Below are 15,494 nucleotides of genomic sequence, written 5' to 3' on the forward strand. Positions count from 1 at the left end.
CATGAATTTGATTTGTCACGTTACCTGAATTTCACAACTAGTAAAAGCGGATCTAGTCCCCCCCATCTAAATCCAGGTGTTTTAATAAACTAATTTTCAGAATTATGTCTCTTTGTGCTGTTCATAAGTTCTTTAAGAAACTGTTCCCACTGCCTGTCTATACTTGAATCATTTTCTAAGATTTGTGACTGAAAAAGTCCCATTATAATTCATCATTTGTGTGCTTTACGCCTTAGGCGCTCGCATTGTGCACTTTTGCTGTCCGTGCACCCCTACCCCCATCCATGGTCTCTGGATCCACCACCGCTCTACTAGGCAGGAGGTCCACGGTTCGATATCCGGATTTTCCTGCTTGGTGGTCCTTAATCAGCAGCCTTACAAGGAACCGTGTCTAGCTGATTAGATGAGACGAAAACCGAAGGATGTTAAGAGAAAAGTGGGACACTAAACCACATTTCATTCATACAGTGATACATTCCGACTTGTGGGTTTATTTATTTCATGCTCTCAAAATAGCCACACAAAAAAAAAAAATTTCGGTGGGGGTTACTCGTTGGCGTATTCGGTATCTTCTGTGGGACCGTGGCACAAAATATCCCAGGTCTCTTTGATAAATGTAGTCTGAAGAGGTGTGTGGTTCTGCATGACCCTTCATTTCAGGGGTTTGAATATGAAAAATACAATATCTATTATTAATAACGCTATTCTAGTCAATGTGTGGGGTTTCTTATCTGGACCAAATTCCAAGTTTCAATGCCGCTTACCCTTTCTGAACTCAATAAGCAAATGTCTGCTCAACTGAACGTTTAAGATCTATCACAGAAAGGTTATCACACACATTCAATGGCAATATGCGTTTTAAACGCCATGGAGCAAACTCGAGGACGTCCGATGTTAACGACTAACTACAGTGCTGTAAACAATTGAAAAATGTTATACACCTTGGCTGGAGTCCCCCAAGATCTTGGGGACCTCTGGTTCAGTCTACCAAGCCTTTAGGTAAATCCGGCACTTGCACTATAAAACAAAACATATTAAAACAAATGAACTTTTATCGTCTATTTATTTTTAAAAACAAATTCAACTTGATATCACATTTATCATCTGAATCACATTAAAGATATGATGATGGGTGATTATAATAAATAACAAACTTCTATATTTCTAATTCTTAATCACACATAACATACTTTCTGTCACAATCTAACAAATAATTACATTAACAATAAGGAAAGGGGAATATTATTTTGTGGACAGTCAGCATGGGACCCCATGAAACATCGCTTTTCTATACAGTGTTGAACTTGTTTCAAGAGCAACATCTGTTTTTTGAAAATGAAAGTTGGGATTTTTTGTTGGCCGTCCCTAGAGCGCTCAAGAGTCTGCAACCACTCATCCAGCAAAATAATGTTCAACTATTTTTTCATAACAACTTTAAACATGCATTAAGAAAATACAATCAAGATGTAGCTACAATCACAACTAAGGTGACATTATCTGAACAATGGATTATTTCCGGCAAAATCAAAATGTAGCTAACATACTTACAGAATCATGCTAAAAAATCTGAAAAGAGACAACTATACTCTTTAAACTTTCATTTGGTAGTTTCAACCAATCATATTATTTACAGTCAAACTACATACACTTAAAGGGGGGTTGGGTGGCCGAATGGTTAGCACGCGCGCTGTATCATAAGGCCTGTCATTGAGTCAACTGGTGTGGTTTCTAATCCCCGGTTGTACGTGACAAATAGTAGGGTCGCCTGTCTAACCTTGTGAGTTTTCTCCGGGTCCTCTGGTTTCCTCCCACTGATAAAGACCCCTACACGCAAGCGAAATAAAATTAAAAACCATATGTTAGTCCCGAAATGACCTAGTTTGTGTCAAGTGGACGTTAAACCCCATTTCTCTCTCTCTCACATATACTTAAATGTGCTGTTCACTTACAATTTGTTATAAATGACTTTCCTAGAAAGAATTTTCTGCAAACATTTGATTATACTGAGAGCCTGAGACATACCACTTTATAAATGGATGATAGCACCACAGACCAATTCTCTCAAACACAACAAACTGAATTCAACAAATGGGAATGTTGAAAACCACCATTCTATGGTGCAAACATGGAGTATAAAATGTAGCTTTTAAAAATCTATGGTCAACTAGTAACGGTTGACACCTGAACACAGAGAATGTGCCATTGTGTTAACTCAAGAGGACATGAGTATGACAGCCACTAAAAGCAGTATTGCAAGAAGACAGGAGAAGGGTCGATCCTGCATGAAGCCATTCACAGGTTTATATCCCTCACATAGAAACACTGCATGGAGCATGTGTCTGCTTGAGGTGGAAACAATTTTACCCCGTGTGCCTCTATGTCTCATCAAAACTTCCAATAAAATCAGTGGTGCATTTTCACAATTATCTGAATTTATGCACCTACTCAATGGGTGTTGTAATGTAATCTAAATTCACCACTGAATGTCTCAGCCAGTCAATTTCAATATTAATAGGAGTCCAGAACAAGGATTTACAACCAGTGATAATACTACTTGTAGAATGAAAATAAACCTAGTAGAAAATCAGAGCATACATTCTAGATCAGTGAGGTAGCAAAATTATATAATACATTATTTGATGATTGAAAGACTGGTCATGATTGCATAATATCCCAGGTATTAACTTCTACCAGGGGGAGTCTATATATTAGTCATGTTAAACTATAAGATGAATGAAATGACTTACAACTATAACATTGATATCTGGAACCATACAACTCCAGATATTTTCAATATGATGATTTAAGGTAAAATACGAAATTAAAGGCTTGATTCGTCATTTGTATCTTCGCTAAAATATCAATTTCTCACGGCTTAATACATGCTAAATATATACTCAGATTTATCATTTAACATTTAAAGTCTAGGAGCTTCTCATGGCTTAATACATGCTAAAAATATATTCAGATTGATTATTCAACATCTAATTAAGAAAACCAAATCAAAATACCAACGCTAGATAATCTCCCAGCTTGGATTCAATTGGATTTAAAATTAGACTCATCCGGTTTCTCTAGTTCAATAAAATAGATCTATAAAATTTGAAAATACTGAATGGAATTGAACAATTTTTTTGAAAAATCAAAACAGCAATGCCAGAAAATCTCCCGGTAGGGTTTCAATCGGATTTAAACCAGGCTCATCCAGTTCCTCCGCTACAGTAAAAGATGGCAGTGTCTTGTTGCGCTCAAACATCATAGATCGATGGAATGGAATCATTTTTTGGACTGATATACCGGTTTGAAATTAAACTTTCATAATATTGTAGTTTGTAAGAGATTCCTATAGAGCTAAATGATTCATCAAGCCATTATGTAATTAATTGTTAAAATCATCAGAACGTAAATCACATTCTGTGGTTACAAATGATAAAATATTGCATTAGCTTGCATATAGACAGACATTATGCCTATGTCATACATCTTTGAGTACTTATATCCCATGTAAATAACATGCTATGAGTATTTATGAATTATCTGCCCCAACAATTTATTAACACTCTCTCGTTTCCACACCAATAAACCAACTGTAGAAACTAATACAACCACTGGTATTATCTTTAATATTCTCTGTGTTTTCTTTTTATGTTTCTGGATTAAATCTGGTGGTTTACATTCTATCATCTTCATCTCCTATAAATAAACACAAATTATTACTCATATTGATTTCATTTAATCAGTATTCAAATACTTTTTATTTTCCATAATAATGCGATTCTATTTCCATCTACAACATCATTACCATGACTAATATTGTACAAATCTCCTATTAAAACTCGTACGTACAGATCTAAGATACTTCAGAGATAGTGGGTGTAACCGTCACCATCATGCAAAATTTTAATTGGTTGTCTATTTAGACATGGTACATGTAGTTACAATATTAGCTAGGACATTAGCTAATCTGTTAGGATTGAAATAATAAACAGAATTTTGAAAATTATAATTCAGCCAATTCATAGTAGAGCTGTGTTAATCAACAAGTAATTTCCAGTTTTAAGTGATTCTTCGGGTTGTGTAAACAACAAATCATCAATATCAATCAATTATATTATTCATATAAGCTGATAGGAAATTAATTAAAGCATACCTTATTTAATCTCTTTTGTAAATGTGTTAAATGTGTTTTTAAAGCTGTTACATTTTGGTAAGCATCATTAGTTTGTGTAACTAGATGACTAGGACTAATATTACCCTGAAATAAAAATACATAGCAGTACATACAATATTACATCCCATATAACAGAATATGTTGACATCACACATATCAATTAGTATGATTTTTTAGTCAGTAAACTTTGATTTGATTCACCATATTAATATTAAAACCTGTGTGCAAAATGAAACAATTCATCCTTGGAATCTAGTAGTACATGAACACTACAAGATAACATATTTTAATCTGATAGTCAGGTATATATGATGGGTATCATTTATAAATTGTAATCTAAACTAAAAACAAAGATTTCCTTTCAAAAGCATTGAATTTATAGTATACCTCTATATTAGTTAAAAGTTCTGGATTTTGTTTAAGCTGATCAGATATAAACACTATAGAACTGCTGATATACAAGATATGTTTAGATATATTAGATACCATAGCAACTGCATCAACACAACTGTAACAAAAATAATTAATCAAAAAAAAATAAAAAATATCTGGTTATGGTTTTGATCGTGATGGAAAAAAGCAGATTAGACTAAATTCAAAGCTCATAATCAATATTATTGTTTTTACAGGTATTTGTCTAAAATGACTCATTGTAACTAATACACTTAGATAATTTAAATCTTGTGAACTTGATAATTTGGAATGAATTTTCAAAAAGGGTGAGATTGTTCATTGGGGCATTCGGAGGAACTCTGTTGAACTACAGAATGTTTGGATAGTAAATTTTAATGTGTTTCACAGAGTTATCTTTCTGTTCCGATTTATACTTTTAAAGCTTGGGACAGACTCATTAATGGTTTTAAGAAAAAAAGAAAAAGTAGCTCTGTGGGATTTGTTCACAATGATTTTAGATCAATCATATATAGATAACTGCTGTCTATGTTCTGAATAACTGACAAATTTCAATAATGCCAACAGATAATTCACATTATAGTCTTTGTCAAAAGATGAACATTAAATGTCAGAGCAGCAATATCTATAGATGTAAGTTTAAATACCAACTGACAGAATACCTTATATGTTTATTATATCGTGGTGATATCAAACTTGTTGTTTCCCATTCTTTTTTATGAACAGTCTGTATTCCTTCAAGTAACTTCTTCCTAACACCAATCTGTTTTATACCCATCTGAAGACACAATTTTATAATATCATCAATTAATGGGTATTCTACATATTATAAACAGTTTGGGGTGTGGTGGGGAATCTGACATATCCACTTTAAATTGTATGGTCAAATATGAGTCAAGTGTTGTGTTCTTGACCCAAGGCTTGTGCATAATGAGGAGTGGGCTCACCATCGTGGGAACTGTAGAAATAAAATCTAGAGATTAGTTAACTTGCTTACCAAAAAATTAAGAAAATTACGTATTCCAGTGCTATTTTGCAGTGCTATTGATGATTCCACGCGTTGCAAGAATGTTGTGTATATATGGTTACTCTTATTATACACAATGATATTTTAGGTGGCGCTAGTATCAATAGCTGTGAAGTTAGGTATCCGCTAGTTATTTAGTTATTCATTATTAGGATTTATGTCACAATTCTGCGGTCTGTAATGCCGTAAGAGATGGTCTAAAACCGATGAATGTGAGAAATATACCGTGGATGAATATATATTTATAACTCAAAATTATCCAGGTCAGTGTGTTTTCTATCTAAGTTTTTCGGATGTGGCAAGTGCCATTACAATGCTCCTAAAAATATTTTTGTGTGCGCTCTGGAGCGTGAGTGCAATCCTCAAAATGCAAGGCCTGCATTCAGTATTTTGCTCTCAAGTTACAATGGAGAATAACATGTAGTCTACTATAGAAAGTAGAAAGATAACCAATTAGAATCAATACTACTTACATTGATGAGATCATCTTCATTTAAACACAGAAACATTTCAAAATCTACTTGTTGTTCTTGGAATATATTATTAAAGTCTTTGAATCCAAGACCACTCAAAAATAACTCCAACTCTCCAAATTTATCATAGTCTGTTAAACTGACCACTTCATTTCCTTGATTAATAGATGTACCAGTAGCCTCATCTTGATTAGCTGAAGTGGTCTGTGTCTTTAGTTTTGATTGGCTGTTTATTGCTTCACGTATAGTATTAAATAAACGTTTGGCTGTGTTTGTAAAACAGTAATTACTGTCTTTAACCTGCGTCTGTGGAATACAATCACCTGCCCCATTCTCTAGTTTTATTGGTGGATCCCTGAAGAAATAAGACACACAAAATAATTATAACTTATAAATCAATGTAACCCACGGATTCCTGTGTCCTCTCTTTATCTTACCAGAACAGCCATTTGTAAATAAACAGAAAATTCTTTTGAACAAAATTTCTAATCGTACCAAGCAAAACTGGAAATTGAATGTTTTGAAAAGAATAAATTTTGAAAAGAATACATTATTTAGTTGACTTAATAACACACATGAGATAAGCTGTACCTGACGAAACCTGACAGAGAGATTAAGTTTATACAGTTAAAACTACTAAAGTTACTTAGTAGAAACCAAATTTTGCGCGTACATGTACTTTTATGGGCAAAAGAAGGACACATTTATTCAATATTAATTGCTTCTGTCACCAGTATAGGCTGGGGACGTAAAAAGTCATTCATGTACCTTATTTTAGTGTCCAAATGATTTGTTTCTGCCATAACACCATTTGTTGTAGTTCCATTAACCTTTGTATCACCATTAACTATGGTTGAATTTTGTTGCTGAGGGAGTGGTTTCCCTTCTAACAATGCTATCAACTAAAATATACCAATTACAATCTTTTTGGCTATATGTGAACTCATCAAATGAAAAGTGGTATCAGGTGTTCTAGAAAGAGTAAGCATTTAGCATACTCAGCCAGTTTCACTCTTCCCATCAAGTAATTATAATATTATATTATTATGTAAACCTTAGGTTTAAAGTTTTGTCAACACTATACTTTTGGGATTGACAGGTTACATGTATGTGTGCCAAGACTTCTGTCTGAACATATCAAATCAATATGTACATGGGCAGACATAGGCTTTTTTGTCCCATCCAATGGACAAGACACACTTTCCCTGATAAGTGAGAACCGCTTAGCTTGAAATTTTGGACATTTTAGTCAAAAGGACAGTGCCCTATGCCTTGACTACACCTTCCCAAAAATCAAAAACTAATAAAGATTGATGTAATATGTGGAATAATTATTACTGACACATAAAATACTGTCTGCGTTTGTGATACCCACTAATTAGTAAAATAAAGATTGCTTGATGAGAAGTCAAACTAATATTCACTAATAGCAATAAATATATGTATGTACAACTTCTTTGAATCCAGTCAAATTGTGAAGTTTAATTTAGACATTCTTTGAATAAGATATAATCAATTAATTATTGATATTTTTATAACTTTTGAACGATTTAATTGCTGTAATGACGTACCTGTTGATTATCTTGTCCTATAGCTAGATCTACAGGTAATAAACCATCAGTATGTCTTAGTAACTTATTACATCCTTCATTTAATAATAATAAAACTACATCTACATGGTGTCGATGTGTTGCCCACGATAAAGCCTAAAAAATATAACACACACGCTGCACAATACGATTGGTTATATATTTAAACTTAATATCTTAAAGGTATATTGTCTTTTAGATATGAACTTAAATATTTATACATAAAATATTGCATGGATTTGTATATAAGTAAAAACATTATTATATACATTTAAGTTCATTTTCTATACATACCATTTATTGATGGAAGATCTAGACTTTTGAATGAATGAAATAGTTTAACGTCCTACTTTTCTGCACCAACCGGGCTAATGAAGACGGGCAAACGCCATACTAAGGATTTAGGTTTTTCGTGACATCAGAACAACTAGAAGCTTTTCCTTGCCAGGTCCTTCATCCTGCACCTTTGACAAGGGGAAAGCACACCGGAAAATTCAGGGGAACTTTCTCTGCCAACACTGGTATAGAACCAAGGACATGCTGGTTAAGAAGTCAACGCCTTATTCATTGAGCCACCATGGCACCCTGTGGATTTTGAATATATCCAAAGATATTCTGTGTACAAAAGAATAAATAATACTAACTGTCCATCCACGAGAATCTTGTTTATTTATAGAAGCACCATGATTAAGGAGAAATTTTACAACTTCTATCTGACCCTCACGAGCAGCATATAATAATGGTGAGATATGATACCTGAAATATCAACTATATGTCATATTTCATGTCAAATAAACTTATAAATACCACATAAATATTAAAAGATAACAGCCAAAGGATTTTGTAGCTTAGTCATCACTCATTAAGAACATTATAATAAAGTAGCAAGAAAGAGCAATTTAATCAAAAGAGGTCAACAAAGTATGAATCCAAATATGACAGCTCAGTTGAAACTACATAACTCAGATATGACAGCTCATTTTAAACTATATACTATGCAGAATAAGAAAGCTATCTCAGGTGAGTAACATGAGTTCCATGTGTAGTTATTAAATATTCAAATCTACTTAAAAAACAATGACGCACCTATCATAATCATTAATATTAGCTCCTTTCTCAATCAACAATCGAACACATTCAAATACACAGTCAGGATTATGATGTGATCCACAAGCTGCCATTAATACAGAATATTTATCTATAAAATACAATTTAAAACATTATGGTTTTGTTTAATAACAGTGCTTGTCCATGATAAACTAGGCTGAAATAATTATCAATGACTGCTATAGTTTTATATATGACGAATTAATATATGATAATAATAATATAACAAAACAGCTCTTTTATTACTTATTTGATTGCTACAAATATTTTCCTAATTCAGTAAAGAATTATCTGGAGATTCTAAGTGACATGATAAGGAATATGATAAAGTAGATACTTGTTTGAAAGTTGGGGTTCGCTCCATTCACCAGAAGGAAAGCTACAAGATCTGGATTAGAGGAATTAGCTGCATACATCAATGCTGTCCATCCTGACTGTAATACTGTATCTATTGGTATACCTGTAACATAATGGTATTCAATACAAATTACTTTTTCTCTGACTTACCTAATAACTCTAAATAATATTATCTAACCATTTTCAAAGTCATACAATTTGAAATTGTATCTTAAATCCTTATATATTGTATCGTTGGTATGTACAATGAATACATATAAGCTTAAAGCAGGTGAAATAAATTCAATAATACTAATATTTTGATAGTTCTGAAGTTAAAGCTTTGCTTCATCATCAATGCAGGTAAGGATTGTTTCATGTAAGTTTGATATAACAGCACCATAATAAATATTGCCATAAACTTTATTTCTGTATTAATAAATAATCATTTATAAACTATCAGTCTAGCTCATGTACTTATTGGATTGGTTAATATCTTCTTTTGATAGACAGGAACAAGGGGAGCATCGGTATTTTTCATAATAATTGACATCCCAAATGTGTCACTTATTGAGGTGACATGATGATTCAAGCCAATGAAATGAAACTATATTCCTTTTTTGCAAAATGAAATGAAATGGGGTTTAACGTCCTACTGTTCTGCTCCGAACTGGGCTAATGAAGACGGCCTACTCCTATATCGAATTTCAACTGTCAAGGGATCTTTTACATGCACGCCAATGTGTACTCGGGACAACGGTTTTTGCGTAACATCCGAATGACTAGACAGCTGTGCTATGATAAAGTGAAAATCTACACAAAATGATATTAGAATTAACAATATCTGTACAGGTTACCTTGTTTTAAACACTCAACAAGTTTATTCATATCTCTTTTCATAGCAGCTGCTCGAAAGTCCTCTAATGTAAACTTAAATTTTATTTTACTGCTCTCTTGTGGAGATTTTGGCTGGTGAAGTTGTTTATCATTCTGTAAGAAAAATTATATAATTTGAGTTTCATTATAATTCTATCCCCATCTCTTTTGAGCAAAAGATAGATACTTCATGATGAATTGAAAATGGAAGAACTTCAACAAAGACTTGTTTCAGAAAATAAATTAAAGAGAAGACAGAGGAAGAAATTTGAGACAACAGCAGGGACATTTTTTAAAATATGGGAACAGTATCAAAGTGTATCTTCATATTTTTAAGTTATATTTTTAAAATTTATTAAAATAAAGCCTTAAAATAGATGGTATCTATAAACAGTCCTACCTTGTTAAAGAATAGTCCTATTAATACTATAATTCACTATTACCAGTTGAGAAATTGGCAAAAATATCATTTTCAATTTTTTAAATTCAAGCGTTTGAAGATAGCTATTCCATGGGGGGAATAGAAAAACAAGGGAGGTAATTGTGTTATTATTTCCGGGGTCAAAGGATTTTTAAGTGGGAGAAGAATACCTATGATCGTATAATAGTGAATTGACAACCTATTGAGCAAAAGACATAGAAATAATTATGTTTTGACTTTCTTAGAAAATATGAAATTATCGCTTTAAAGGATATGGGTCGTTTGGTAGCGGTGTAAGGATGTGTTTGTGTATGGGGATTATTATTTGTTAATGACATTGTTATCGAATTTGTTATATTTATGAAATTGTTACTGATTATTTATTGAATTTGTTATACTTATGAAATTGTTATTTATTGAATAAAATGATTTACTTTGTTGTTTATTATTGAACGGACCAGCTCCAGCATGGAGAAATGATGATAAAGCAGAACTATTTCAGAATACTTTCTGTGTCCCGATAGTACTACCTTAACCAACGTATTTCTACAACCCAAAATTAAACTAAGTTGTGTGGACGACTCCACCAAAGGGCGTGGACGACTCCACCCGATTTTTCGTGTCAACGACTTTGCTTGTGGACGACTTGACTGGCATTACAGTGAATGATTGATAAGGCATAAGGATTATTTTTTTATGGACTTATATGAAGTACCTATAATAATTGCGAGATAAATCGATATTTTAAAACTGTAGACTATCAATTATCGATCTTGAAATCACTTTACCGACTACTATCGGTAACACAGGAGCGTAATTGAAAATGTCACCCACAGACTGTTGATTAAAAAAAAATTCAGACCGGAACCGGATACACTGGGCAAAACAGGCAATGCTTGCGCATGTCAACTTACCAAATCTCGACCAAACGAGATCACGTAACAATCAAAAATAATTCTACACACCAAATCTCGCCAAAGCGAGATTACGCGCCTCATAATAGAACTATTTCTATGACGCGTCTAATCACTGACGTCACATATTTTTTTACGTCAATGAAAATAATTCTCACACTTTTTTGTTGTTTTTTATACAATTTAGATCTAAATAAAAATCAATTTGGAAAAACTAAATTAATTAATTGCGATGGTTTTATATTTGACAATAATCAGCTTCGCTCTACTCAGGCAATGCCTGTTACATATCAATTTCATATAATTTAAAAAGTGGGCATTGTGCCCGAAGGGGAACAACTCCATTTATAAAACAGAAACTTTGTTTGGGCTTTGCATTCTATTACATTGAAGGTTTCCAATTTCAAATCTGTACCTTATTTTGTTTGGTATTATTATGCTTTGGCAGTCCAACAACAGGGGCTGACAAATGTGTATTGACATCGCCCAACTCGTCACAATCAAGGATAAATCCATCATCAAAATCGTCGTATTCCTCGCCTGCAGGAACAAAATCTGCCATGTTTTCTTGTGGTAATATCAGATTTTGACCTTAGGTTTCGTTAGAGCGAAACGAAATTTAATCCATAACCCATCAGAACTAATTTTTATGGTCATCATATTTTAAAATAGTTTAATCTGTATCATTCATAGACAAACTTAGACATAACTGAAAATAAATAGGAAATAATAATAACCAATTTCTCGATTATCTTTAAAACAACATTTACGTCTTCCGTGTAATGTAATGACCTTGACAAAATTTTGTAAAATCATTACTTGCTCTGAAAAATGTCGAAGTACTTGGAAAAGTTTAGCCGAATGCGAACAATAATTGCAGATAATGGGGGATTAATCAACTCGATTAAAACTATTTACAGGTTACAAAATTGTTTTAGATTATTACCATTATAGAAAGTCAGTCACATCTGAAGCAAATCCATCACTGACACTTCTTTTGCAGACGCTTGAGTCTTGACTGTAACATTAGCCCATTAGGACTAGGCTACCGGTACCGGATAGCATAGGCTATATATCAGTATACTGTGTTTAACGCTACAATTGATACAGTTTAAGACTCCTTACGCAAGTTTATAAATAAGTTCAAATGCACAATTGTCAACGCATATCATTACAGTTTGTATTGAAATAAGTAATTCTATCACAAATAGTGAAGACTGGAACACTAAAATAGTTACCAAACAGTTTTACTTTGTGGTAATGCGTTCTACATTTTCAAAGCGATGTTTCTTATGTGAAAGCCGCCATGACACCGGCCAGTTGAAATAAGTTCGGTAGGCGAGAAATTTCGCATAGCAGTTGGCTTTCATATCATATAATTATATGTTAAGCTGTGTGCAGTACAGTTTTTGGTCAGTTTATGTGTAAATTAAGGGAGCTCAGTAACCTTTTTGTAGTCATTTGACTAAAACACTTGCGCAAAGGAACTCTGTATGACGAGCCACTACTGTGACTGGAGTAAGGCGGAAGACATCAGTAGTGGAACCATTTCTACCGGTACCGTAGTATTAGTAGACTGGTGGTAATTTTTTAAGTCAGATGTGGTAGCTAGTTAGGGCCATTATACAGTGCCATCATTTGAAACGCATTCACTTCTCTCCGATTTATCATATGGTAAATTTCTTGAACTTTTGGGTTATCTAAAGAGAAAATAATTGATTAGATTCTTTGGTACCGTACACAAATATCACAGCACAAATGACAAAGTGGTTATTTATTGACAGAGATGAACTTATCGTTGCATTGAGTGGTGTAGTTTCTTTAGGAACTGTCTCTGATCAGACGATGTCCGCTGACAGCTCCTATCCCTTCCTATATAGCTGCAATATGAAAATACCGCTCATATCCACCTCTAGTCTAAGGTTATTTTGGAATCCTTATCGACTATTTTTCACCGTGGTTCATCTTTGTTTTTCAAAGGAATCATTTCTTGCCATGGCTGACACATTTATAATTATTCAACACTATTTTCAAGTAGAATTTTGTGATTAAAAACATACACAAAATACATTTGAACTGATCAGCCATGACGAGACCCGAACATGCGCAGACCGCATGTTTATTTAATCGGTAAATTGTACTTGAAAATAGTGTTGAATTTTTATAAATTTGTGTCAGATATGTTGAGAAATGATTCCTTTTGCAAGAAATAAAGAATCACAGTGAAAAATAGAAGGTAAGGGTTCCAAAATCGCCTTGAGAACAGAGGTGGGGAAGAGCGGTATTTTACCGTATTTTCATATTGCTGCTATATAGGAAGGGATAGGAACTGTTAGCGGACATCGTCCGGTCAAAGACAGTTCCTAAAAGAACCAAGAGTGGTGTTACTTGTTTCGTCCTATTGAGCTTAAATTCCTAGTGTTTATATTATGTATTCGCATCTTCTGTCTGCCTGCCGCGCAGCCCGCAATAAAATTAACATTGGCTAATAGCATGCATGATCTATCAATGAACAGATGAACCATTAGCTTAGAGCCTACATGTTGTTGTATATTTTAGATATAACTCCAATTCAGTTTTATTCTTAAACATCAATATATTTTATTTGTAGAACTGATGAATTAAAATCAGGACGATTGGTTGGTGAAGATGGTTTTGGTAACAAGTATTATGAAAACAAATCATATTTTATGGGTAAGAATATTATGAAATCTTTGCATTGCATTTTGAAAAGTACATAATTATGAGTAAGGAATATGAAGGATTTTACATTATTTATATTAATGTAGAGACCTTGAGTATCTGTAGGTTATACTGTACTTGTTTTATGTGAATGGGATTGAGAAATTGTATGTGAATGAGATTGAGAAACTTTACTGTTCAAGTTTAGCAGACCACTGAGAATGCCAAGACACTGAATGGCTTATTCATTTCATTGTAAGTAATTTAATCTACACATCATTTTGATTTCAGGTCGTAGTCGATGGGTAGATTATTCACTAGAAGTTAATTTGGATTATGATGGAAGTCAGGTTCCACCAGAATGGTAAGTGTTTAAAATCATCAAAAGTTTAGACAAGATGTGAGGGATCAGTTATATCATTAATAAGGAGAGAATTCCTTTCATTCATAAGGCAAGCATACATGGAATACCCGATTTGGAGTTTATATATGAAGTAGATAAAACAAATCCACTCATTCATGGCTAAAATCTAGACAATCTGTAAGGAAACCTGTTTTTAAAAAAAAAAAACTGTTCTAAATGAAGTTATTTTGGACCATCTTTCGGTTTAGGCATATTTATCCATAAATGTATTGTGAAATTAATTGTCAGGTTATTTGCAGGCTTACTTTAGTTATATATTTTTGTTTTGACAGTAAGTCAGGCATTTCAATGAATTCAAATCTGCTTACTTACAAGGTACAATACATGTAATTACAAATTACAATATAGTTCTAGTATAATTTCTTTTTCAGGCACAGATGGTTACACTATATCGCTGATGAGCCCCCAACAGAAGCTCAGCTGGTAAAAAGAAAATGGATGATAAATCACAGTGAAAACCCTACTGGTACTGATAAAATATATGTTCCTTACAGTACAGTTAAACCTAAAGTACAGGCCTGGAGTCCACCATCTAAATAATTCTATTTGTGTTGTGTAGTAGAATATAAGAATGAACTAATATAAGACATTATTTCACCATGTACAGTGTATATGGTGTGATTTATAAGTATTTATGGAGAGACATTTAGAGCCTTTAAGATTGTTATCTTGTAAATAATAAAAGTCTGTTGTATTCTTTAATCGATTAAAATGGACAAACTTCAACTATATATTTTTTTTTTAATTTTTATACACCCACATTTTCATGTGGACGTATATTGTCGTCGCCCATGTCCGTCCGTCCACAATTGTTTGTGGACACTCTACAGGTCATAATTTTAATCCAATTTCAACGAAACTTGAAATATAGGTTTATCTCCCTAAGATCTCGGTTCCTATCGATATTGGCATGTATCGGACTGTAACTTCATGGATTATGGCCCCCGATTGTATGAAAAATCACGTTTTTAACTTGTGGACCCTATAGAGGTCACAATTTTTATTGGATTTTGATGAGAGTTGAAATACATGTTTATAACCCAAAGATCACGTTTTTAGCTTG

At 33.1% G+C, this 15,494-nt stretch overlaps 2 protein-coding genes across 2 annotated transcripts; one reads left to right on the forward strand and one right to left on the reverse strand.

Moving 5' to 3' along the window:
* Positions 1-1,044: 1,044 nt before the first annotated feature.
* Positions 1,045-11,921, reverse strand: LOC126826879 (ankyrin repeat, SAM and basic leucine zipper domain-containing protein 1). Its single transcript, XM_050555978.1, has 12 exons — positions 11,741-11,921; positions 9,972-10,104; positions 9,116-9,238; positions 8,758-8,869; positions 8,316-8,427; positions 7,654-7,788; positions 6,851-6,984; positions 6,083-6,437; positions 5,245-5,360; positions 4,559-4,679; positions 4,151-4,255; positions 1,045-3,693 (listed from the first exon to the last, which is right to left on the reverse strand). The coding sequence occupies exons 1-12, from the start codon at positions 11,885-11,887 to the stop codon at positions 3,517-3,519; spliced, it is 1,770 nt and encodes a 589-aa protein (XP_050411935.1). The 5' UTR covers positions 11,888-11,921; the 3' UTR covers positions 1,045-3,516.
* Positions 11,922-12,116: 195 nt separating this feature from the next.
* On the forward strand, positions 12,117-15,157 carry LOC126826896 (NADH dehydrogenase [ubiquinone] 1 alpha subcomplex subunit 12). The gene is made up of 4 exons (XM_050556008.1): positions 12,117-12,245; positions 13,937-14,019; positions 14,299-14,371; positions 14,803-15,157. Exons 1-4 carry the CDS (start codon positions 12,157-12,159, stop codon positions 14,969-14,971), a joined length of 414 nt encoding a protein of 137 aa, XP_050411965.1. The 5' UTR covers positions 12,117-12,156; the 3' UTR covers positions 14,972-15,157.
* The last annotated feature ends 337 nt before the right edge of the window (positions 15,158-15,494 follow it).

The sequence above is a fragment of the Patella vulgata genome, chromosome 7, assembly GCF_932274485.2.
Source record: "Patella vulgata chromosome 7, xgPatVulg1.2, whole genome shotgun sequence".
Classification (NCBI taxonomy): domain Eukaryota; kingdom Metazoa; phylum Mollusca; class Gastropoda; family Patellidae; genus Patella; species Patella vulgata.